Source organism: Athene cunicularia, assembly GCF_003259725.1.
Source record: "Athene cunicularia isolate RWA chromosome 5 unlocalized genomic scaffold, athCun1 chr5_part3, whole genome shotgun sequence".
In the NCBI taxonomy this organism is placed as follows: Eukaryota; Metazoa; Chordata; class Aves; order Strigiformes; family Strigidae; genus Athene; species Athene cunicularia.
The window spans coordinates 8,549,001-8,575,250 of NW_020799103.1; the positions used below are offsets into that span (position 1 = coordinate 8,549,001).

Consider the following 26,250-nt stretch of genomic DNA (forward strand, 5'->3'; position numbering starts at 1 on the left):
GAAAACCACTACTTAGGCTTTCAGCATGAAGAAGTGCTTGTTGAAGGAGAAAATGCCTACTGAAAAAGGGAAAAAAAAACATGCCACATGTTGTCACCAGCTAATTCTGACTATTTTTCTTTTGTTTCCCCCTTTTTTCCTTCTCTTCCCAAGTAATGTAATCATTCTGTGAGACCATACAGTAAACATCCTGAGACAGCGGTGCAGAAAAGCTAACTGAGCACTGCTCAGGAGGAGGACATCTAGGTAGGGCTGAAGAGGGCTGTGGGAAAGCTGAGAAGGGAGGCACGGAGAAGGGGTGGGAGCCCTGCAGAAGGGCTCATTGGCAGAAGGCAGGAACAGGATACGTTTCAGCTTTTGGGTGGCTCTGGGAGGAGCAAGTGTTGGGATTAAAGTGTCTTGATGAAATTGTTCCTTTTCAGACGCAGACAGTGAGTTCCATGGGGTGGATTTTTTGCCAGAAGATCTCAACGAGGCTTCAGAAGAGACAGGAATGAGGGTGAACAAGAAATACTCCTGCCTACCAGCTGAGGAGAAGGGGATCCACATTATCAACATCCGAGCTATTGAGGATATAGGATATGACCAGCATGAGAGTACAGTGAGTAAAGGACTTGCCAGATGTGTCATAACTGGCATACTGCACTTTACTCCTTAGCTTTTTTCTTATTCTTTCCATTCCCAGAGTGCTCTGAAATCCTCTCCCTCCCTTTTTCAGAAGTGCTGAGGAGAATTGCCACCAGCCACAGTACATGCTAATTGAGTGGGATTTGTTCTTTGATGTGAAGAAGGGAAGCAAGGGATCCTTGCTTAACCTGTAGCCTAAAAAGGGGTTGGCTATTCTCAGAGTAAGCAATCTGGCAATAAGGCTGTAGCAACCTTTAAATTTCTTTGCCCATATAGAGGAGAACAGAAAAAAATTTCTTGCAAAACCTGTTATTAACATAGGTAACGTTAAACTAATAGTCTGTGGCACACAATAGAGATTAGAATTCTATTATGCCTTGGTTAAATTCTTTGACGCCAATTTTAAAGTAAGTTGGTAACATGAATACCCAGCGGGATTAGGAGTTGATTATGTCATAAAAACAAGTTTATTCAGGTGAAGGAACTGAGATGGAGTGGACAATATAACAGATCTCACTGGGGGAAGGTGTATTCATTGTGCTTGTGCGTAATTAGGGTTGAGTGTGGAGGAGTAATTCTGTGAGAGTGTCAACACCCTGTCTGCTGTGGTACAGCTCACATGTCTTTTCTGTGTCTGATTTGCAACCGAAGGCACATGAGCCTTACATAGTCTAAGTCAATGCAACCCCTTCTCTATTTCATTGTAGCAGCACTGCAAGAAAGGATGTGGCCCATGAGTACCTTTCAGCATTAATACCACATCCTTAAAAGATAACTATTTCTTTCTTTAAAACAGAACCAACAAGCTTCTTTGAGTTTTTCGGCCGCATCTCTTTTGCAGTGGGACATAGCTATTCTCATGTATTAATAAATTTTTATTGAGGCTTTAGTATCCACAGTGCACCACCTTCTCCAAAATTATCAGTGAGTCCCCACAAGGGTCAGATTTTCAACAGGAAAGTTCAAAGAAATGTGAAGAAGTTCTCATTTAGTTTCTGCAGTGTGACCTTTTCCCTTACCAGTGGCAGTGGCTCAGAGATAGAGAGACACAAAGGATTTTCAGTGCCCCTGTTCTCCATCCAGGGTGTGCTCCAGGAGACAAGGAGCTGTGGCCAGCAGGTACTGATCTCTCCCGAGCCCCCCAAGCAGTTAGAAACATCTGGTGCACTCACTGCTGTCACCTCCAGTCCTGCCATTTCCTTTATTTATTTGTCTCCAGAACAGACCAGCTAATTGCTGTCCCTCGTAAACTCAGTCCAACGAGGGTAGGAAGTGGTTGGGGTCTAAATCTTTTGCCAGTTTTATCGCCGTGCACTTAGCTGAACATCTGTCAGTTCAGACCAGTTTTTCAGAAATTGATGTTTAATTAATTAATAAAATCAACACATCTTTAAAAATTAAATACAATTAGTTATCTTAAAAGAAATCCCGGTGTCCCTGTATCTTGTTTACAACAACTATTTACTTTGAAGAGGCATTATATCCTGAAAATCCAGTTAGCTACTATTTCTTAATATTTTTTCTATAGAAATTTGCATAACCGAGTTGCTTGCTGCAAGCAGACTGTCAGCTTGCTTTAAAAAAATGTTCTGAATTCACAGGTGTATGCCATTAATCATGAAGCAATCAGAAAGTAGTAGTTATTAAGCATATACTACTACAGTATAGAAGGCCATTAAGAACTAAATGGGATATCTAGATGGGACACAAACATGAGCAGCCTGTGCCCTGAAGAATGTGTTATTGTCATGGCTAAACACGAGAGATGTGGAGCAAGGAAAGGAGGGAATAGGACAAAGAGTGAACTCTGTGGTGGCAGCAAATGTTATGTGTTTATGTATTTGGAGCAAAGGGTTTAGGTTAAATAGAAAAGAGAGATAAGATCCAGAAGGAAAAGGAGAGAGATAGTGAAGGCAGGCGTGGAGCAAAGCTGTGAGGAACTGAGGAGATGGAGACCTGCAGCCAGGCCCTGGGCAGACATGGTCAAGTCAGGCTTTGGAAAGCAATGAATGTTCAGGCATCCCCACCTCGCCCAATGGCTGCTCCTGGCATCTCGGGCTTCTTGCTGCCTGCCAGTCGTCCTTGCTATGTGCTTATCTGATTACACTTGTCTAATTACTTCTTCAGTGCGCTTCCTCCTCCCTCCAAACCCGGGAAGATGGGGTTTGCTGCTTGAATTTTTCTCTGAGTAAAAATCTCCCCAAGGCAAAAAGGGAAGAACAGACTCTCCCTTAAAGTCACTGATTTATAGTTACAGCAGCTGGGACCTGCTCTCCCCAAAGTGATGTTCAGAGAAGTATGCAAATTTGTGTAACACTGGCTGGGTTTCGATGCAGCTTTGGCTATATGGGCTGTAATATACTGTACAGTAGACTGAGACGTTGCTGTTTTCATCTGGTGTTTAAAAATTGGACTGTCTTAGAAACAACTCTTTCCAAATAATTTACATGCAAGGTTTTGTGTATGAAGTAAGAAGACGGTGTACACATCCCAAATGGATTTTGACTGATATGATTGATATGGCCAGTTGCTATCATTTGGAGCAGAAGACCTTTTCCCTACTTGAAGGCTTAACATTCTTCTGTAAAATTAAAAGCCAGAAAATGCTCCTGGTCCCTGAAAAGCCACCCCTGTGATGAGTATTTTTTATAAAAATAAATGCAAGTTATTAGTGAACTTTTTTTTTTTTTTTAAATGCTCTGTGCATCTTCAAGGGTGGAATTGTGAATTATGCATGAGAAGTGCTATTGAAAGTAGAAATGAGTAATTGTTAGTACTTTTTTATGTTTCTACAGTTGCCCTGTGCAATTTTCAGATAAATGCTTGGAAATGGAATTGTGATTTAAGTCTTACATTTCTTGCATCTTGCAACACTTACACGGCATTAATTCAAGATGGGGCTAAAGCCTTTGCAACCATCAGATTGCAAAGTGACACAGGTTTTGTAAGTGGGGGGAAAAAAGTGATGAACTCAGTAAGCAGTGAACCCACTTCCCTGGCTACAGTCCATCTGCATTTTTTGGCTGCGCTTCATGACCAGCTGGCTCCCTTCAGTCTGTATCTAAGATGATCTCTTTCTCAGATGATACAAACTTGCAATGATAGATAAGAGAAGTGAGAAATGTTTGCACATGATATTAATCTATTTGTCAAAATTGAAACGCAGATGTCTTGGGTGGAAGAGGACGGATGATCTTAGTGGTAATTAACCCCCAATGAGAAAACCAAATCCTCCAAGTAGCTGACTTATGAGCTAGTGTGCTGGTAATTAGATTAAATCCCAGTCATTTTAGCTATTTATTTCTGGCCAATAAAATCCCAGCTGGCTATCAGTAAAAGCGCAGGTGTTAACTTGCAAAATTGTTTTGAGTAAGTACCATGGGGGAGCTCCTCCCGTATGCATGCTGTTTGAAGATGGGTCATTGTGTGCTCCAGGCAAGAAGGAGTCCTTGGTACAAGGATATGATCTATCTGGTGTCTGTGTTGGCGTGTGTACTCATTGTTCTTCTTGTCTCTCCTTCTTTCCACACCCCCATTCCCTGCTTCCAGTTATTAAATTCCCTATCCAAAAATCCAGATGCTGACTGCAAATATGGACTCTACTTCAGAGATGGCAAGAGAAAAGTAGACTACATCCTAGTCTATCATTACAAGAAGTCCTCGGCAGGGAGGACACTCACCAGGAGAGTTCATCATAATGATTCAGGTGCCCGAAGTGCCAAGCAGGACCAGCCGCTTCCTGGGAAGGGAGTGCAGCTGGAAATGGGGGAAAGCGAACCTCACGTGGATTACCATGAAGACGACAAGAGGTTTCGCAGGGAGGAGTATGAAGGGAACCTCGTGGAGGCTGGTCTGGAATTGGAACGCGATGAGGATGTAAGGAGCCATTTCAAATGGTTAAAGATAGGGAGGATAACTGGTGGTCTAGTCCTGGAAGATCCTGTGAACCTGGCTCTGATCAAGGTTACACAAGCTCAGCTTTTTCAGTTTTGTTTCAGTTCTGACAGCACCATCCTCATCCATCAATTTAATTTGCTTCAAGGAATGGCCCATGGTGTTGTTAGTGCCCCAGTGAGGTGAAGTTTCTTACTTTTCTTGGCCAGGACTCATGGCACATCCCCTATTGCAACACAGTTTGTTGATGTGTTGCTGTATCTAGAAGTGAGGCTTAAATTGCTCTCAACACTAATCCCAATTTGGTGGGTTTAAAGTATGCTGTAGTTTGGATTCACTGGTAATTCCAGTTCTGATTAAAAATACCTGATACAGACAGTGACATTTTTATACCTCAGTATAGACTTAGAGAATTAAATTTGTTCAGGAGGTTCTGGTACATGCTCTAGCTTGGGCGCGTGGGTCTGTATTACAGTTTGCTCTTTCCATTCTTAGATATGAACAGTACAGCTTGTAACGCCTTTCACCTGTACCCTGAAAACAGTATATTCTATTAAAAGACCATTAGGCTATATAAAAAATGATGTGTGAAGTACTGCCAGTGTGTGATTAGTAGAAATAGCCACAGCCGTATTAATTTCAAAGAAAGCTATTACAATTAACTGATCCAACCAATATGCCCAAAATTCCTGTGAGAGAGGGTAAACATTTATGCTGGCTTCATTTACAGGATCTAAAACTTGAGATTAAATATTTAGACATGTGATCAGAATGTTAAAAAAATTAATCTGCTATCTATTATTCACAAATTACAGGCAATGTATATAACGGTGTGTGTGTGTATATATATATATATATATATATATATATATGTAAAGTATATATTTTGCATTCTATAATGCAAAAAAACCCTTTTACTTCTATATTGCCCAGGTGAAAATAAGAATTACTTTCCATCCAACTTGCAAGTTGTTGTAGTAAACTAGAAGCCTGCCTGTGCCAAGTCATAGATATTTAAATCCTTTGCAAGATGGGAGGTCCTCACCTATGACATATAATATGATTTCAAATGATTCAGAAGGGCTCAGGGTTCAACCCAGGACACTGTAAAAGAGAGAGAATCCTGTCCTTTCAGTGCAAGATACCAAATCAGATCAGGAATATGTACTGATGAAAATAAGCCACAGGGATTTACATCAGCTTCCATATCCAGCCCATCAGTGTAGGGGGAAAAACCTGCAATCGTTTGGGCTTGAAAAGCATGCCACAAAGTTGTGTTGGAGGCCTTACTAGTTGGAAAAAAGAGCAAAGGTTTCTTAAACAGATGATGTTTCCTGAGTCACTTAAGATCTCCTCGGTGAAGTAAATTCGGAGGTGGTTTGGAAGCCATGGCAGTTATTTATGTCCTCTGAGTAACCAATTTCTAGAAAGCCAGTGTGGAAAATAGCAGTGTGAAAGCTAGTTACTATAATAACTGCCTGAGATTGTACAGCAACAAGAGTAGAAAGATTTATTAACATTTCTTTCTCTTCTGTTTGCTGAATGCCTGATAGTTTGATAATCAATTTGTCCAACAGTTTTGAAATTATTACTCTGTGGGAGTTAATACGGGTGTATGTGGGAATGCCAGAAGCAAACCCCCGTGTCCAGCCACCTAGAACAGAGCTCAGAGAACTAGTGGGATCCAAGCGTACTGCTAATATTATTGTTAACATTTTTTTCTTTTTGTTTTGTTGAATTCTTCCTACCAATTTTCCTAATTAAAATGCATGGTGGTTTAATGTAGATACATCTGTATCTGAGACTGCTTCTTTCTTACTGCAGTTCTAGTCCTTTGAGATACTGAGCAGCTGGTAGGAGGCAGCAGGGACTCAGCTCCATTACTTACAACATGCTTAAGAAATCACACCATTTGGCTGGGTGCCTGTTCTTCAGATTTAACTGGCTTAGTCTGTATTTGTGTCCATAGTCATTAGCTTTTACTTCCCAAACGATTTTTATCTGTTTAACCTTGTGGCAATTGTTCTGGAAGACAATAGTGGTTTTGAGTCACATTTTATTGCAGCTCAGCACAAAGAGGTGTTCAGTGATTGTCCTGTTGTTAGAAACTAGCTGTCTCAAACAAATGAGATTTATCATGTTGGCAGGAATAGACTGTTTGTTCCTTAAATACATATGAAACACAAGGGGAAAAAATATTTAATTTCCTCTCATCAGGAAACTTTTCTCTTGCTTTTTCTTAAGACTAAAATCCATGGGATTGGATTTGTAAAAATACACGCACCGTGGAATGTATTGTGTCGAGAGGCAGAATTTCTTAAGCTCAAGATGCCCACAAAAAAGGTGAGTCCTGATTTTCTTTTTTTTCCTCTGAAAGGCATAGTTTAAACATATACTCATCTCTGAGCCCCTTACAAATGTTGACTTTTCTTCTCACAAGCATTTTTAAAATAAGTAACTAATCTGTTAAGAAAATGAGACTCACAAACTTGCTTGGTACAGCAGAAAGTACAACGGGAAGGAGAAATGGAAATCAAGAATTCCCAGCTGCTACTGTTACCTGTATACGATGCGAGCGATTTCATACAATGCTTTATCCTCCTAGTGTGCTTTAAAAGCAGAAGTTGCAATTGATGATGAAATTTATGTGTGTGTTTTAGAGTGTTTTTTCTCAGCCAAAATGCTAGACTGGTAAAAATGAACATAAGAGTAACAATTTGTGTGCAGTAGTCTCGCTGGGTTTAGTGACTCTTCATGTACATCATTAGTCATATTTGCAGGAGCTGGGACTACCACAAAATAAATTACCTTTCAGAATATTTGAAATATCATTAAAGAAATGACAGTATATTTTCATCAATTCTAAATCATCTGTGATAGGTGGCTACCTGTTCAGTGAGCATAGCTTAGAGATGGATTAATATTTAAACACCATACTAAGTGCATCTCCCAGACTGCAGAGGGAAGTCTATAATGGACCAAGAGACAGTTTCAAAGCCCCACATCATTTATTACAACACTAAAACCACACTTTTGTTTTGGATTTGATATTAATCCCCATTATTGCCTCACCAACGATTTTAATCAGAAGCACAATTAGGTAAGAAAAGTCTGTTTGTGGTCCTGTGGTTAAAGCTGCTTTGCTACAAAAGAAAAGTTAGGGTGTGCATTCTTTGGGGATTTTTTTGTGAAAGAGGCCACCTAAGCCTGCAGGCATTGCCCAGGAGAAGCGATGTGCCTGAGAAGACCCTCAGTCCCCTAAAGCCTTATTTACAGCCGATCATCTTCCTGCAGTGGGAGCCCTGCCCTGGATCTGCACATAGTTTTTGTGGCTCAGAGAGGGAAATCTGTAATCCTTTTTTGTGACCTGCTCACACAATTCCTGCATTTAGTGCTACAGAACTGCAATTGATGATTCAAGATATTTTGGTTCCTTTAAATGGAGGAGGGGAAACTCCTGAAACTTGCACAATATTCCCAGGAAATCCCCCTGGCAGAGGAGATCACTTCTCTCGTTTTGCACAGGAGCTCTGTAGCTCTTTCATTTCTTTGTCCCATTGCACCAAGAAAATAGTGAATGCCTGAGGAGCTGGTGCTCAGGAGCCAGTGCCAAGTATATCTCTGTTGAACACTCCACTCTGATTATTTGGAATCAAACATGGGCCATATTTTGGCTCAAAGGAATAGTAATAGGCTTCCTCTGAGTTTCTTGGTTTGACTTTCCCATCCAACTATGTCTTTCTGAATGTTTTCAAGAAGGTAAGCTGTACTCCTCAATAGCTTACTGTGATGTATTTATTTAATTGGTAGTTTATTCCTTACGGTTTGCTCTCACTTATGGATAATCAAAAAGCAATAAAGTTTTACTGTTTTTCTCTTTGCCCACTCAGATGTATCAGATCAATCAGACCCATGGTCTTCTGAAAAAGATTAATTCTGTAATTCAAAAAATAACAGAGCCCATCCAGCCAAAAGTAGCAGAACACAAACCACAGACGGTGAAGCGCCTCTCCTACCCGTTCTCCAGAGAGAAGCAGCACTTGTAAGTGAAAGCTTTCTGTAAATGTCCATGTCAACGGGTTCCAGCCTTTCCGACAGCAGCTAAGGCACCAAAAGGTGAAGGAAAATGAACACCAACTTTATTAGGGATTACTGTAAAGAGTATTTCCATTTTGCAGTAAATTTACTTTTTTTTTTTTTTTTTGGCTCACTGTTGGGGAATGAGGCTTTACAGCCCCTCTGTGAAATCTGTGTGCGTTTTAGCTGCCGTTGTGGCATATAATACATCTATGTAACTATACACATCAACTGTTAGACTGTCAAACAAGGTTTATAATGTGGTTTACAATAGTCTCTTTTCCATGTAAAATAAAATGCTCAGTAAAATTTGTAGCCAGAGATGTGGGTTGATAAATTTCATAATCATTTCATTCATCTGGTGTGGGCAGCTCCCACATGTACTGCCAACCAGGCCTTGTCTTGGGAAATGTTATGAAGTCAGTGGTAGCTTTGCCATCGATTTCAGATCAGTAAGAATAGCTGTAAACGTGGGTGTAGGAAAAAATCATAAGGTGAGGCCCAGCCAAAGTTTCAACTGCGCTGGATTGCTTTGCTGCTGCTCTTCCTTGGCCAGCATCCCAGAAGAGAAGCTTTGAAGGCTGTGTTTATGTATGTGCCAGCTGGAACAAATAACAGTCCTAAGGCAGGATTTCTTCACTGTACGTACAGGGTTCTTAGTTTTTAATCAAGGGATGCAGAATGCTGATGGAGTTGTGCATTTTAATTGGGCTAGTCAATGTATGTGACATTTGACATATTCTTGGACTTGCAGGAAATGTGTTTATATATTTATTGCACGTAGGATGTTCCTACAGTGAAGGAGCCTGGTGGCTCAGAGAAAGCCTAAAAGATGTCCTTAGCTTAGGCATGGATGTGCCTTACAGTGCAGTGATGGCTCCTTTCAGTGAGACCACCTGTGCCTTTGCTGAATGAGGGAGGCAAGAGTGGCCTCACAGGGTTTAAGGCACCAAAAAATGTAAAGATTATTAGGAGAAATTCAAGGCTGGCCGTGGTCAGGGATTCAACTTAAATGAGCATCAATCAACAGTCTCTCTTGTGCAGAAAAACCTATAAACATGTAAAATCAGTGAAACGTATAAGTGACCACTTTAAAACATGAAAGTTGGGATAGATTGTAATGAAGTTTCTACAAGCTAATCTTTAATGTTAGCTACAAGAGATTCCCAGGAGAAATTAAAATATTGAAGGGGTCAACAAAAGCAGGAAATTACTGCCTTTTCTTTTTTTTTTTTTTTTTTTTTTTTTTTTTTGTCTGACAGAGATTCCTTCTTTGACAGCAAAACGAGAAGCACTATAGTAAGTGGTGTATATAAATAATTTATGGTGGATGTTGCCTTAGCCATGGTGTTAATAGCCCCTTTGCCAGCTTTAGTACATAGTCTGTTGCAAGTTTGCCTTAACCAAATGCCAGGGATTGCCTGTGACATCAGTTACTGAAATTATAAATAAGACACTTCCAGCTTTAGCTTATGTAGTGAATAGTCTTTGATACTAACATGTTATTGCCTTTTGGAAAATAATTTAGATCTTCTTTTTAGTTCACAGTTAATGTGGGACATACTTTCTTAGTAGACATATCACCAGAAAAGAATACCTTTAGATTGTACTACAGGTTCTGCCGTCAGCTACCTGCACCCCTGTGGCTCATTTACCTTTTTGTAACTATACATTGCTCTTTTTGTGAACTGCTGAGAAATCTGTCAAGACAAATTCCAATGAAAGAGCCAGGTATTTACAGGGAATATTATTTATAATTGGGGGGGGGTGTCTATTCTCTAAAGTGGTGTTAAAAGTTTTTTATTATTATTATTTATTATTTGTATTTAACATTAAAGTTTACATGCAGATGCAACAAGGACAGAAAATTGCATCTTGTTCTGATTGTTTATGCATCTGTTCACCTCTATTACACTAGCAAGTGTGATGTACATGTATGCAGCACTGGCCTGGGCTGAGCCATTCCTGCCTACATGTTGGAGGGTCTCTCTGCTCCTTCAGTGCTAGCACAGGCCTTTTCCTTTCATAATTAAACTACTGCAGTTCCCTTACAGAAGTGAAGCCTAATACAGGAATACGATATCAAAAACTGCGTTTGAGTGCTTCCTTGTGACTTGCAGAACATAAAATAGAGTGAGGGAAAAGATGCAGCCTCCTTTATAGTCACTGAGAGAGAAATTGAAAAGACAGCTTACATGACATCCAGGGCAGTTGGAAGGGACCATGCCAAGCAGCACTTGCTGCAACACTTTTCAAAGTATAACGTGGACTCTTTGCCCGGTTCCACTGCTGCTAATCGGTGCGTTGGAATGTGACTGTGAGCATGCTTTTATCTTATATTTAACATTAGCCTTTAGGATGCTAAGTGGTTTCAAAAAGAGCTTATATCATAATTATAGCTGCCTTTTATTGCTATGGTGATAAGAGGTCTTAGATATCTAACTTCCCTTTCCTGCTTTGAAATTCCAGTGTGTGGACCCCATGATGTAGTTCCCCTGTAGCCTGAAGTGGGCTGATTTGATGTGAGCGCAGGTTATCAGGGCTAGGTGAGCCTGACCAGGGGAGGCAGATGCAGCAGCACAGAAATAGAAAAGAAAAAGACAAACATTGAATTGGTTTATTTGCAATAAAAAGTTTCACTTTAGATTGGAAAAAAAAAGCATAGCTGTTGTTTGCAGAGTTTCTTTTTTATGTTTAGGTATATAGTAAAAGAACTTGTAAGTACAAGAAACTTAAGGGAGCAAATGAAGATTTGAAATTCATGACAAGCTGTCTGAGAAAGGTAGCAAGGCAAAATGGCCCCATAGGACAAGAGGGTGAGCAAGACTAATTGAAAAATGGACTGAAACAAAAGGAGCTCATAGCAGAGGCTGAGAGGAAGAGGAGGGATGGGTTTTCTTAAATCGCTCAAGGAGCACTGGACATATAACAGCAATGCTGGTAGTATCTTGCTTTGCTTGAAATCCCTGTAAATCACACGGTAATAAAAGACACATTGAATGATTCCCAGCATCGTTTTCTCCTGCATGCACTTATATTTGTATTCTTGTTTCTTGAAGTTCTTTCCTGCCTCTCTCATATGTATTTTTAAACCCCAGTGCAAATATTGACCCTTCTGCCTACAGCAAAATGAACAGGAATCTAGTCACTCCCTGTGGATCTATGATGAATAGAAACTTTTTTTTTTTTTTTTTTAATTAAATAATAAATTATATAACTGGAAATCTCTCTGTGACAGCCCTTTAACTCACTGGAGTTACAAGATGACAGGCAGAGGAGCTGTGGGGCTTGCTGCGTATGCCCTTGCTTGCTTCCCTCCATGAGTTGGACAAGTGACAGTCAAGTTAGCACATGGAGTAATGAGCATCCCTAGGAAAACAGTCCCTGACTCCCCAGACAGGCCAGACAACAGGCAGCAGGTGCTTTTGCCCGTGGTTTTCCTCTGCTGCCCGCTCCCCTGCCAGCCTCACACTGGCTGAGGTTGCCTTACCCAAGATCATCACTGCATGGGAGCAGTGCAGGGCAAAAGCTTGACCACTCAGGCAGCGTGCTGAGATGTGCAAAGGTTATTTGACAATAAATCGTAAAATAAATACATCTGTTTTGCCACTGAGGTCATGCGAGCTCAGAAGTTTTCAGGTCAGCCTCTGTTAGTCCAGTTTGTGATAAACGGCTGCGTGCTGTGTACGCGTTACGAGCCTGAAGCTGTGCTGGAGCCCTTGGGGTGAAGCCAGTTTGCACCATCAAAGGCAAGGGCAGAGTTGGCCCAGCACGCTGCCTAGTCTGGGTAGAAGAGGGTTTCTGATCTTTGATCGATGTCTAATATGAGCAACGATAGCGTTTCTGTTAAGTGAGTGGTTAGGTGTAACCCTCTTTCCTCCGATCAATTATCTTGGTAGCTGGATACTTAGTTGAGCCTTTTTCTCTTGTATGGATAACTTGGCATGGAAATCTTTAAGCCCTGCTCTCCTGAATACCATGACTTTTAATAAAGAATGATGACTTCCTTGACATCTTGGTTTTGCCAATATTTGAGCTGTACACAAAAAAGATTGTGCTTTTCATTGGCAGTATTTGAAGTAACCCTTTCTTTTCTTTTCTTTTACTTCTGTAGGTTTATGAAATATTGAAAAGAACAACATGTACCAAAGCAAAATATAGCATGGGTAAGGAACTTTATTTATTTATCTTTAAGATCAATATTGTTTTCAGGTATTGAAAATAATTGCAAGTTGTAACTGGCTGTGGAGTTTAGGTTTTTGCCCTGCTCTCTAATTTGATGTATGTGGATATAATGTTTTATTTGGAAATTTAATTTCATTAATGTAGCTGTTTGGAATTTTTTCAAATGTGAATTTATAGATTTGACTCTAAAATAAATGGTAAGTGAGCATATAGGCCCTGCAGATGTTAGTTACATCCTTTGCCGTAGGACTGGATGTGATATAAACCAGAGGATAATACATGCTCTGCATTGATTCAGTTTTACTGAAGTGGATGAGGATATTTCCATGGATTTCAATAACTTCAGTGAAAGTCTGTGGATTGGCCCATTCCTTTTAAGTAGCAACCTCACATTTTTATCGTGGGGTGTCTTGAATGAAATGGTCTTAACTGACGACTGCCTGAAATGCTGTCCTAAGTGGAACTGAGATTAGTTCGGTGGAACGGCCAAGGACTAAGGCATGCACTGAAAGCTGGCCCATCCCTTATCCCTCAGAACAGTCACTGCAAGTCAGTGAGTGCAAAGTTTGTCCTGCCATGGCCAATAGTTTTAGGATTTCAGCCTCCGGGCTTGTGCTCTAAGAATTAAATTCATAATGCAGGTAAACATGAATTGCAAATAAGGTCACCTTAAAGATTTGTTGGCAGCTTTTCCTGTTCAGCTGTTACATACTTTCTGTTATACATATCGTGATGTGTAGGTATGTACTTGATTGTGGGACAAAAATTAGCAAATAGTTAATGACAAACCAAATTACGTAAGTCAGAAGTTCATATCCAAGCTTCTTAACAGACAACCATTAGAAACAAATTTGTATGAGAAAAGTGCATTGAACGTGGGAGAAAATGTTTGATAACTGTTGGAACCTGTTATAGCATGTATTTGCCTACAAGCAGTTAAATAAAACAATAGGAACTTGAATTACAGGTAGTTCTGTTCAATATTGACGCATCAGCTGCTTAGAAATATATCAAATAATAGAAGAATAAGTATGCCAGAAATTATTTCCATGCTTTGACTTTTCTGTTGAAGTAACAACATACAATGTACAATTGTTGAGTCCTTATATACACCAAATTTTGGTGTTCAGCCAGTGTTAACAGAAGTACTGTTTCCCTTTAGCATGGGAAATCCAAATTAATCTGTGGCTTTTAGGATCCTTTTCAAGTCTGGTGATGGATCATTTTCATTAGAAATTGCATATTTGCACTCTTGAAAGGGGGAGGTCATATAGTTCAGTTTGAATTCTTGCCTTGGAGTTGGTTACTCACTTGATTTTTTTTTTTTCTTTTTCTTTTTTTCGGTCCAGAATTGGGAAGCAGATTAGAGATTAGTTGAATAGGGCAGAGGCTAAAGGAAAGTAAAATGTTAGGATTCCTGGATTGTTCTACCTGAGACTGGCGAGGTCACACAGTATACCTAATAAAAATGTCATTAGGCCAGCCTGTCCATGGGTATACTCAGCATAACTCAATCAGGGCCTTTGTGTTCTGGCGCTGGAACGCTGGGTTACAACCCAGCAAAGGTTGCAAACATATTTGAGCAAACACAGATAACACTGCAACATTTCTGCCCAGCAGGAAAAAGGTGGCTGCCCAGTGAACACTGCAGTCTTTGTTACTTATTTTGCAAATTTGTGAAAATGTGAATCAGTATTCATTGTTAAATACTGATATGTAGAAGGGTGCTATGTAGCTCTTCAGTCAATCACACAGCCCTAGAAGAACAATTTATCTGCTCACTAGTTTCTGACAGAAATGTGGAAACATTTGCAGACAATTCATAGTACTGTATAATCTTAACTAGGACTTCGAAAATTAATGATACTGCAGGATACTGAGCACTCCTGGAGTAGTTCCTCCAGCAGGTGATTAGTATCTCAAGAATGTTAATGAACTTGAAAAATGCTCATTTCAAGAACAACCAAAAATGAAAATGTTTTGGTGAATCTACAGTGAACTGTTTCCTGGTTCATAGTCACTGTTCCTTCAAATCCAGTCCCGCAGTCTTTTCTTAGCAATGAACTGGTGGGCAACATGGACCACACCATAGCACATAATTTTTCTTTTATTTTTTTTAAGTCCTTTTAAAGTTTCCACAATGCCAGTGGCCAGGTTTTTGTTTGAGTTGTTTTGTTTGTTTTGTTTTTTTTTTTTTAATTGGCACTTATCAGCTCAGCCTCGCACAAAGACAAGTACTTGACTTAGCTCTGATTCAGCACCCAAGACTGGTTTGTTGAATCCCCAAATGTATCTTCATGGATAACATGACACCTTTGGACGTGGGTAATACTCCATAATTGGAAGTAGCTATATTAATGCCAGCAGCTGCAGCAAGAACGTTAGAGAAGTAATGTCCTACAGCCCTCAGAGGTCCAGGTCCAGCCAAGTGACCTTTGGGACTGGTGCAGCGAGCTGCAGTGTTGAAGAGCCACTTGCTGTTGTGCTCCTCCAAACGTACACGTTATCTCCTCCCCACCGACCCTCACCTCCTGTATCCAGCCCCAAGTTAAGAACTGATACCACACCTGGGAAGGGAGGACTCCTCAAAGTCCTTTATGCCCCATACATTTTATAGATCAAGCATTAACTGCTTTCAGCCTCATGCATGTCACTAATAAACGGATGTGTAAACAGGGAAAGGAGAGGGAAGAAAGAAGGAAACTACCCTTTTAAATAAAAGACGAAAATGTGGTAAATATGGTAAGTATGACGCCAAGGTCTTCGCAAAGGCTTTCCCTACAATTTCTCTAATCAATCTGAAATCTGAATTCAAAACTTTGTGTGGATGATGCGTGCGAATGCGTGTTCCCATATGCCATCAATTCCAGCCATATTCTTCTTGTGATCGAGCCTTCTGCTACACACTTTCAAATCTGCAGGCTTGCCCTTAAATCAAACTGACTTTTCAGAAAATGTAATTTATTTTAATGACTAATTTCAAGTCATCGGCTTCTAATTCTTGATTCTCAAATATATATGACTTCCTCTTGCTCTCTGCAGTTTTCCATTTCATAAAATGAGTCATGTTTAATAACCTATATGATTAAAAATGAAACTACGTGGAAAGGAATGAGATGGCAGAAAAATCATTATCTGACCAAATGACTGTTATTTTGAGAGAAATCTCCAGGAAGGACAACAAAGTGAGACTGTCTAACCTCAAAATTATAAATAACTATTATGTCTTTATTTTTCAAGGGATCACCAGTCTGCTTGCCAATGGAGTTTACAGTGCTGCATATCCTTTGCATGATGTAAGTGATCTCACAATAAATTTTACATGTCTACTATCTGACACCAAGAAATCCTTCATGTGTTACGTGTTAATGGCATCATCCCAAACATGAGTGTCCGGGATCCTGACTTCCTGCTCACTTGTATCACAACTGCAATAACTTCTGCAGGTTGTTTCCATCACTCTCTTCGCTTCTAATGAATTCCCCACCTCTCTTCTGCCTTTGATGATCATAAGTGACGTTTGAACGTAACATTAGAAGAGTTATTTCGGTGGCTTAGCAAACAGAATGCTTCTGTTCTTTTCTGACCTTCTGCTCCCGAGATCCCTGGCATTAGTGCTAGGAAACATATTTATTCCTGGGGCACCGAGTGGCTAGTTGCCTTGTCCACATCTCCCTGGCATCACCCTGGCAAGTAGAGAGATGCCAGTGTCCATGCAATTGGATGCCACTGGAGGAAAAAACATAGGCAAGAATTTGAAGTGGCATATTTCATGGGACTGGATATGACTGCAGATCTTACTGATGAAATCTGATTTTGAGAGGTTCAGTAAGAGGTCAAGAGTGTGTTCAACTGTAGCGTTCATTGAAAGGATTAGAGAGAGGTAGGGAATTTCAGTGGCGCTCATACCTGAGCTGGGGATCCCCATCCTGCCAGAGGTGCACAGCAGTTGGATGCTGGTGATATTTTTACTTAGAAGTCCAATGTAAGACTAGAGCTGACAAACCCATGCTGTTAGCTAGACCCTTACAGAAAGGCTTGACAGATGTCAAGGGGATGTGGCAGCCGTGCTGCTCATGATGTACTGGCTGTGTGAGCATACAGGGGCTGTCGAGCCTGGTGCCGGTTTGCTGGTGTGGGATGTGAAGATGAAGTGTGTCTTCCTAGTTTTCTGCTCCCCTCGCTCACGTTGGTTTTACGTAGGACCTTAAATGTTTTATCTCGGTGTAACTGAGACCAGAACAGCCTCTTTATCTGCCTGATGTTTATCATAAATGTCAGGCACTCTTAAACTACAGCAATATAGCTTAGAAATCCAGAAAGGTTAAATAAACTTCTCTGCATGTACTTGCCTCATGTCTTTAGACAGCTACTGATAGTCTTGTATATAAGTTATTTATTGTCTTAGTTTACTTCTTTATCATATTTTAAAATAGCTCCAAATTAAAACCTCAAATCTAATCAGCCCTGAGTGTTTGGAGAGTTTGGATAGGGATCAGCGCTCTCAGCTGGTCTCTTCTCTTTCAAGTGGACTGAGCTGAACCCCAAATACCATGGCAATACCGCATCCTTTCCCTTGACGTTTTTAGGCCACCTTTATCACTTATTCATTCCTTTTTCACCAGTGACAGACATTATTACTCTTTCTTAATGTGCCTGACAACAGAAGACAAAGTGTGCTATGACAAATGAACTCCTAAAATACAACATTATTTTACAGATTGCTTTTTCTGGTTTTGATGCATTAAGTGAGTGGGATACATAGGTATTCAAGATGCATAGCAGCTCTGGGCGCGACTCACTGAATGATGCAGATTTTCTTTTTTTTTTAAAGGGTGACTATGAAGGTGAAAACGTTGAACCTAATGACAGAAAAGTAAGTTGATATAAATGGGGGTTTAACATATTCACAACAATCCCAGCCTGAACAGTCACCTGTTGGAATCTGGGCATTTGCCGAGATTTCACAGAAAATACTGCAAAAATGCACTAAATGCCAAGCAGCAGAAGTACAGAAGTACTCTCCAGTGTTTAAATTTGCCTGAATGTGGAATGCAGTATGGATATGTATAAATTACCAAGCTCGATAATGATACATTTCTTGCCATGTTGGTAAAAGTATTGACAGCATTTATGTATAGCTCCTCCTAAAGTTCAGATGATGTCATTTCAGGCCAGCTCTGATGAGAATATGCTCAGTCATATTCTGGTACCCAAATCTGACAGAAATCCTGCCTTGCTCCACAGTGAGCTCTGGTCTCAGCAGTGCAGCCTCTGCTGAATTAATGTGCTGCTGAACTGGAGTGTGAGGATCAGAACTGGGGGGTGAGGAGGGAGGCAGCTGAAAACATAAGCATTAAAGTTACTCGGAAAGATAAAGATTGAATATTTATCAGAAATGAGATATTCTCAGCCAAGATCTAATATGCGCTGGTCGGCCAGAAACTGCCCTGTGGAAGTATACTGATGAACTGCATCACCTTTTGCATAAGTCTGTGGTTTAAATTGTTTTTTATTGTCTGTATACTGAAAGACATTTGTTCAATGTGGTAAAATGAATAGAAATTATTCTAAGGAAATACTTCTCATAAGAAAAAGCAATTTTTTTCACCCTTTGCAGAAATGTTGATAACTTGAATTCAGAGTGCAATTACTACATACTCCTTATCACACTTCTCTAAAGAAGATAGGCTTTTTTTCCGTGTATCAGACAAAAACTGAAGTAGAGAGCTTATAACATCTCTCAGGAGGAGCTACTAAATTTGGGTGCCATATACATTGGGCTTTCAGACTTGAAACTTCACCTTTCCAGTTTGTTTCATGGTCATGTCTCCAGAGAAGACATTCAGGTTGCAGAAAAAGCAGATCTCAAGCCCTTCAGGTTGGTCAATATAAATAGGTACCCAAAATTAAAGGTCTGCTGTGCCTTAAGACACAAATGGCTCAACAAAAGACAGCGACTGTTATTTCCCCCCCCCCCCCCCCATTGATTTGTGTTAAAAATACCACATACCTGTCATTTCATTATTAAGTAACACATTGCTCAACCAAAAATAGGATGAAAGTCCATGTTTTCTCAAAGCGTCTGGATTATCATCTTTATTACTAACGTTTCAAACCTCACAAGTTCACTGTGTGTTTGGAAATGTTTACCTTGGCTTTTGATTTCCAGTTCCCTCAAATAATCTTTTGGTGTGTTTTGGCATGTCTGTTCTGGTGTCTTGAAGCTTTCTGTAATCTAATCCAGTGTTAGGCCAGGCCTGTGCCTTTTTTAACAACAAAATTAAAGATTTGAGGCATAGAAATGAAGTAAATATTTTGGGCTAGTGTGCTGATCTCCTCTAATCATGTCTTTGAAGCTCTGCTTTGAATATCGGGCTGATAAATGTCAGGATAAATGAGATAATTCATTTGTACTTTAGGTACAGATTTGGTTTGCAGCGTCGTATAAAACTGAAACATGGCACTGATGCAAAATCTCCTTAGCTTAGTATTTTCCTGATATGCCTGACCAGCTTAGATCACAGAAAAGGAATCTAATTTCCCTGCGCAAACTTAGCTTGTAAAAATGCAGTAAAAAAAATAATAAAAGGAAGGGTCTTAGCTGGTGCACATGGATGTTGAAGTGTCCCAAATCATTAATTGTTTCCCAGACGTAGGCAGCTGGCCTTATACTTTTGAAAACGTGGTTGAAAGAAACCTAAAGCAGAATAAAAATAAAATTTGCAAGAATGTTGCTGTTCAATAAAGGCCCGCTTTTACAGTTCAGTTTCTGCTCTTACTATTGTAAGGAAACTAATAAAGACTAATGGTTCTGGGTTACAGAGGGGAAAATCCACAGTCCGTTTATAGTTTTGACACCGCATTTCTGTAAAAGTAAAGAAGTTGTCTTTTTTGAATGGCTCTAACCATTTGCATGAGAAGTACAGCAGTCCACCTTGGAAAGTTTGTGTTAATGATTTGGCAGGAGAACTGTAAAACTGCTCTAGAAACATTGTTTGCTACATGACTTATCTGTGATAAAATGCAAGAAGTAGGAATGGGTAGGGGCAGCAGCGGGACTGTCAGTCTGCCCTTCCTTGCTTTGCTGTGTGTCACTGGAGAGATGTAGGAGGTTGACATCTGTCAAATTTCTCATGATAAAATAGCCTACAGATTTAAGTAATAACATCCTGTTTGGTCTGTTCTTTTATGAACAAGATTAATAATGTTGCCCTCCCTGTAATGATAAATGGTTTAGGTCTCAGTTCCCTGGTGCTGTTTCTTCCACAGCTGAGCTGGTTGTGCAGCCCTTACCCACTGATGGGGGTTTGTGTAACCAAGCTCTGACATTTTCTGCCTTTTTTTTTTTTAAAAAAACGTTTTTACCCAATGTTTGATGAAAAGAAATACCTCAGCAATAATCAGTTCATGCTCTTACACTTGAGGAAAAAGTTGATGATGTTGTCAGATGAATTAATAAAAAGAGAAGTGACCATCAAAGCATCTCATTGAAATACCAGTAGCTGGTCCAGGAACATCCTGCTACCAAGTTCATGCCACTGGGTTTGAGCAGGGAGAGAAGCAGTAAATGGAAACACAAGCAGATATAAAGCTTCTCTTGCCCTTGTCCCAGAGGAGGTGATGTCTGGGTGGCCACCAAGCACAGTTCATCTTCTCCAGTATCTTTTGTATGCACACTGATTTCTTGTTCACTGTGTTAGCTGAACTGAATTAAGAAAAAGATGAGATCTCGGAAGTGCTATTTATATATTTTACAAAGTAAAGGATAAGTTGAAGGTCGCAGAGGAACCTATTTTTGTAAGGGATTCAATTTTATAAATCATTAATGGAGATCATTGTTTTCCTTGGCATGTATCCTAACCAAAAGGATGAGTGAAAATCATGTTCTTTTAGTTTAAAGCTGAATAACTCTTAAATGCAGCCTTTGAGGCACCTCTGCATAGCACCTCTTGATGGATGCTGATATTATAGTTTGCATAGTAAAAACAAACCAGTTCAATCTAGATTTTTTCTGTCTTGTAAAGCAAAGCATATTCATCTTTCACATCCATTCTGCTAAATACTTCCTATGGATCATAAAATCAGAACTACTCTCCCTTGTCCCTGATGTAGTTATCCATCAGTCCAGTTGCTTAAGGGTCTTTTAATGTACTAGAATTCATCACTCCGTTACAGCATGCCAAATCATCAAATTTGTTTTTAATACTTAATACAGACTGCATGTATTGGCAGATTATGGGCTGAAACCACAAAGCAGTGAGACTGGATCCACAGCATGAGCTGTGCAGTTTGCTGGGACCAAAGGAGAAAACACTCGTGTACCCAGTGCTTTAGCTTTCACCTTGCTTTTCTGTTTTACAGCTCCTGTGTGAGGAGTGGGCGAGCTACGGAGTCTTTTATAAATACCAGCCGATTGACCTGGTGAGGTGAGAGTTCAGCCCTTGACGTCGTGTTCTCACGAGGCAGTGCTGGAGCTGTGCACAGCGATGCTCGTGCTGGTGTCCCCGCAGGGATGCTGCCCTCCATGCCACACCGGGGAATGCTGGAGAATGGGAAGTTCACTGAGGGAAAATTAGTTTTCTGTGGGTTTAAAAAAATGCTGATATATCCCACCTAGTGTGGAAGCTTGCACAGAACGTATTTTTAATGAATTTTGTTTGCTTGTGGTGAGAGCTGAGACTCTTTGAAGAAAATAAGGTGCTTTTTAAAGAGGATTAACTCACAGAAAATCCAAAGATACCAGTTTACACAGCAGGAACACAGGGGGAAAAATTACTAGTTGGACTGACTTGCTTTCATGGTGCCTGTGTCTCTGGATTAACTCCAAGCATCATGAGAAAGAAAGTGCTCTGAGAAGAAAAAAATTCCCACAGGTCGTCAGATCTTACTTTCTCCATGCTTAATCCAGCTGTGATTTGTAATTTTATCCATGTTATATTTTAAGAAATAGGAAACATTTCTCTCATTTCTTTTTTTAATGTATTTCAGAAAATACTTTGGAGAGAAGATTGGACTATATTTTGCCTGGCTGGGAGTTTATACACAAATGCTTATTCCAGCTTCAATTGTAGGGATTATCGTTTTCCTCTATGGCTGTGCAACTGTGGATGAGAATATACCAAGGTAAAATAAATAAATAAATAGATTCTAGTTGGAGGCCACTAGAAACTCAAAGTTACCTTGCTCTAGAAATGTTTTGTCATGAATATCTAGGGTGAGCACAGCTGAAACTGTGACTCCTGGTTTCTGGGGCTTGCCCTGTGCCACCCACAGCTCGACACCTGAATCCATCTTTGCTGGCCGTGGCTTCCCCAGGTCTGTCTGCCAGGTGCTTCCCAGACTCCGGTGTGCTCCCGCCACTCTCCCTCCTCTCACGCTGCTGCACCCTTTGTCTTTTGGAAGCTGTGCTTAAAATGAAGCATGGACTGGGGAGCTTGCAGTCCCCCCAGTTTCTGCTCCCAGTAAGCAATGGAGTGCTCCCGAGGACTGAGAGTGGGCAGCAGAACTGCAGTGCATTTTTAAATCGTTAGCATTTATTGTTAATATTACTTGTGGAGTTTGAATTGATGTACTAAAAATAATTCTTGGCCAGTTGCTGAGGTGTTGGGTTTTTTTCCTAACTCAGATCATTATGTTAAAACAAAACAACAAAATACTGCTAATGATAGGTTTTAGTGCTTCCCATCATAAAATGCTGAGGAAGGCATTGTGTGACATACAGATGAATCAAGAATATACATGCTTAAAATAAGCAATTGTGATCAGATTAACAAAATCTTGATGTCCTACTATTTTTAAGTTTTGGGGAGTTTTGTATTACAATAATTTTTAAAGCCCTATGATTTTGCATTATTTGCTGTGCATGCATCATCAGCTGTAGAGGAACATTACATAGTTTGTACAATAACCATGAGCCCTGAGTAACAAAGCAGATAATGGATATCAAAAAATAGATGTCGTTTTGTTCATGAAGATTGCTTTGTACTGCTTCCCACAGTTGAAGAAAGTCAAAGGGAGAGAGTCACTGTTGCTGTTTCACAGATGGAGTGCATAGAAGATAAATTGGTTGAACTCCAGTCTCTTGATACTCAGCACTTCCCTTGTACCTTATCTATTGCTGTAGTTAGTATTTCAAAGCAAGAATGATCTTTTAATTTTATTTTTTTTTTACTCTAAGTTCATGTAGTAAAAAGCATCAAGCCTTATGCCTCTCATACTGCTGTCTTTTATTCCCTGGAATAGAAGTAGGGCTAGGGATGGAGGGGGATGGCAGCCTCACATGAGGATTTCAGCCCCTATGATGGTGTAGGTTACGGGCAGAGCTGCTCACTGGGGCAAGAGCTGGGAAGCACTGGGAGGGTGGTACCTCATGCTCCTACAGACCACAAACAGATGCTGTGCAGAGGAGAAAAGCTCACTGGAGCATGGAAGATGGAGCGTACTGACCATGCTTTTTCCTTATCTTGTTGCTTTGTTGCAGTATGGAAATGTGTGACCAGAGAAACAATATCACCATGTGTCCCTTATGTGACAGAACATGCAGCTACTGGAAGATGAGCTCTGCTTGTGCGACTGCTCGTGCAAGTCATCTGTTTGATAACCCTGCAACTGTCTTCTTCTCAGTCTTCATGGCTCTCTGGGGTAAGAAGATATATGCCTTCATGTTAAGTTTTTAATTATTTAGAATGCAACAGGAAGAAACAGAAGAGATAAAGCAATGTATTTATACTCAGACAATTTTTTTTTTCCTTTCCCATGAAACTGTCACCCCCAAATTTATATTTTGGACTGAAGGCTAAAATTCAAAAAAGTTGCTCAAGATGAATATCAAATGGAATTGTTAAGCATCTGTCATAAAACTGCTGCGTGGTATGTCAAAATTTCATTAACGGGATTGCACAGCTTGCCAAAAAAAAAAAAAAAAAAAAAAAAAATCTATTTGCAGAGCCAGCTTCCACTTTAGAACATTACAGAAGAAATGTATTAATGTACTCTGGGGTCGCGGGGAGGGCTCCACAGGGAAGTGTAATGGCCTTTAGCGTCTCAGGACAAACCAAGATTGATTCTTGAGTGTGCTCCGAGATGCAATTAAGTTTATCAGCAGGCAGACATCACCCATGTAAACCAGGAGGCAGGAGTGTTGGTGTTACAGGTATTTTTTCTGATGCTGACTGCTCCTATATTTGAGCATGTCACTTAACCTTTCTTGGCACATCTGTAGAACTTAGTTAAAAATTAACCCTCTATGAAATCTTTGAGAGAGTGTCTTCAGGACTGGTTATCGAGGGCTTTTCTCCTCCTTGCTGGAGGAGGGATGGGGACCTCCTTGCTTGGACACTCCAGCACCAGACATAGGCACTGGAGGAGAGGAGCCTTCTGTCATCCTCGCTGCGGGCCAAGAGGGCCTGTTAAGATAAAAGGGAACTGGTGGGCTCCAAACCCCATGTTTATAACTGGGAGCCTGGTACAAAGAGGCTACAGAGAATAGGGAAATGTGTGTTATTCCTCCCAGCTTTGAAGTTTGATAGCCACGTACTCCCAGCATCAGCGAGAGCAGCACAAGATGGTGTTTGCCTGTCCTGTACACCTTGTTGTGAGTTAGCAAATAACCTGCTTTGGATTATATTTAATGCAAAACCGTAGCCCAAGGGGTTCTTTGTTCTGGTATGCAGGGAACCATTTTTACATTAACATTCATCTGAACTGATTTTAGTACAATTCAATGTAATTCAGTTTAGAGAAGTGCTTTTTTGACCAAGATATCCATTTGAGATAATTATGTTTTAGATGCAGTGCTAAGAGCTCATTACCAAGTACCATAAGGAAGAGGACAAGGATGGTCCTGCAGAGGGATTTTGGGAACAGTGGGGAGTTGGGAACACTGCAGGTTCAGAGGAAAAGCTGGCAAGTGTGGGAGGCTGAATGTGACCAGCTTCATAGCAGAGAGGAACGATCACTGTCTTACAGGTCATCTTGCCATGTAGCATATAGGGAGAAATGTGATATACCCCAAAGCAGGGTGTGGTGTCAGAGACTTTAAAGAGTCTGATTCTCTCACATGGAGAGTCAAGTATCTGTTTCGGTCTCCTCCATTTAGCATTACTGTGAACCCCACGTGGACCTCGGCACATAATACTTTGTTCAAAAAGTAACATTTTGCCTCCCCTTAGCAAACAACTGTGGATCCCTCCATCCATTTTTTTACATTCTTGGGCAAAGTAAGGCAGATTGGCAGAAGCCAGCTTCTGTGCCCTATGCAAAATCAAGCTTAATATCTGAGATGGTTTTGGAGTGAGATGTGAAACTCCTCAAGTTCTTCAGGGTCAGCATAAAATTTTGTTGTGGTACAATACCATATAAAATAAATGTTGTTTCAGAGAGGTCTTTTTGAATTGGGAAAATCAGAACTGCTTCCACATAGTTTTCAATTGGTGTTATTGCAAATTTCATTTCTAAAGGATCTGGGAAAATAACTTTTTTAAAAAAGAAAACACGTGCTTTATTTTTTAAGTGAAGAGTATCAACAAAAATTGTCTGTCTCTAAATGTAGGCACACATATAGTCTCCAGCACTGTTTGTGAGCACCTCTGCACATAAGAAGTTTCATTAGGTTCATATACAGTTGAAGTGTTGAGGCAGAGGCGACCCAAGTAACCTGCTCAGGTGACACAGAGCACCCTTAGCATAGCAAGAAAATTAGCCCAAGTTCAGGGGTATTATTGTGAGCAAAATTTGGCCAGGTTTTCTTGTATCATGGTGGTATTGTAACACCCTGGAGAACTCCACTCACACAAGTGTTAAAACAGCTATTGCACAGACCTAGGCCCCAGTCAGAAGTTCAGCATTGAACATGAACCGTGGCCCAGGGCTGTTTGGTATTAAATGGCATTAAAAATGTCAGAGAATCCAGATAAGATCATCTGGATAGTAACCTTTGGGACTTTTTAAGCTCTACTTACGCTTATGGGCATCGATGAAATATGAAAATGCAGGTACGCTTGGCAAAGCGGCAGCACATCGCTACCTGGCACATTCACTGAGGGCCTTTGGAATGCAGAAAAAAAAAAAAAAAAAAAAAAAAAAGCAGTCTTTTCATTTTGGATTATTGTAAGTCCGTGCCACAGAAGGATTTCTAGTAGCACTAAGAAATGACATCTTGTTCATTTTCCATATTTCTCCCTGTATGTGGAAGCTGCGGACCCCTGAGTGAGAACTGCCGGCAGTGGGGAGAGGGGAGGCCATTCCAGGACCAGGACACAGATCCTCTTAAGAAACAGCTACAGCCATCCTGATTTACAGGAAGCCTATGGCTTGTAAAGAGGCTCAGTTTTTAAGTTTTACACATGAGAGTTTTGCTTGGAAGGCGAATGAACGTCATGACCTTAGCCTGGTTCCAGTCATGAGGGTGTCCTTTCCTCTTTATTCAACTTTCTTACCCTCTCCCTGCCTCGAGTTTTTCTGGAT

At 40.4% G+C, this 26,250-nt stretch overlaps 1 protein-coding gene across 3 annotated transcripts in view; it reads left to right on the plus strand.

Annotated features, from left to right (window-relative positions):
* Positions 1 to 430: 430 nt before the first annotated feature.
* ANO1 (anoctamin 1) overlaps positions 431 to 26,250 on the plus strand; it is a 46,480-nt gene continuing 20,660 nt past the window's right edge. For 2 of the 3 annotated variants that reach the window (XM_026850911.1, XM_026850912.1), the window contains exons 1-12: positions 431 to 601; positions 4,177 to 4,503; positions 6,766 to 6,864; positions 8,412 to 8,564; positions 9,844 to 9,897; positions 12,713 to 12,764; positions 15,460 to 15,525; positions 16,024 to 16,079; positions 17,618 to 17,659; positions 21,148 to 21,212; positions 21,775 to 21,909; positions 23,267 to 23,427. In XM_026850911.1, the coding sequence (XP_026706712.1) occupies positions 494 to 601; positions 4,177 to 4,503; positions 6,766 to 6,864; positions 8,412 to 8,564; positions 9,844 to 9,897; positions 12,713 to 12,764; positions 15,460 to 15,525; positions 16,024 to 16,079; positions 17,618 to 17,659; positions 21,148 to 21,212; positions 21,775 to 21,909; positions 23,267 to 23,427 (1,318 nt within the window). In that variant the 5' untranslated portion in view covers positions 431 to 493. The remainder of the gene's footprint in view (positions 602 to 4,176; positions 4,504 to 6,765; positions 6,865 to 8,411; positions 8,565 to 9,843; positions 9,898 to 12,712; positions 12,765 to 15,459; positions 15,526 to 16,023; positions 16,080 to 17,617; positions 17,660 to 21,147; positions 21,213 to 21,774; positions 21,910 to 23,266; positions 23,428 to 26,250) is intronic. The other variant, XM_026850913.1, reaches the window with a different exon arrangement.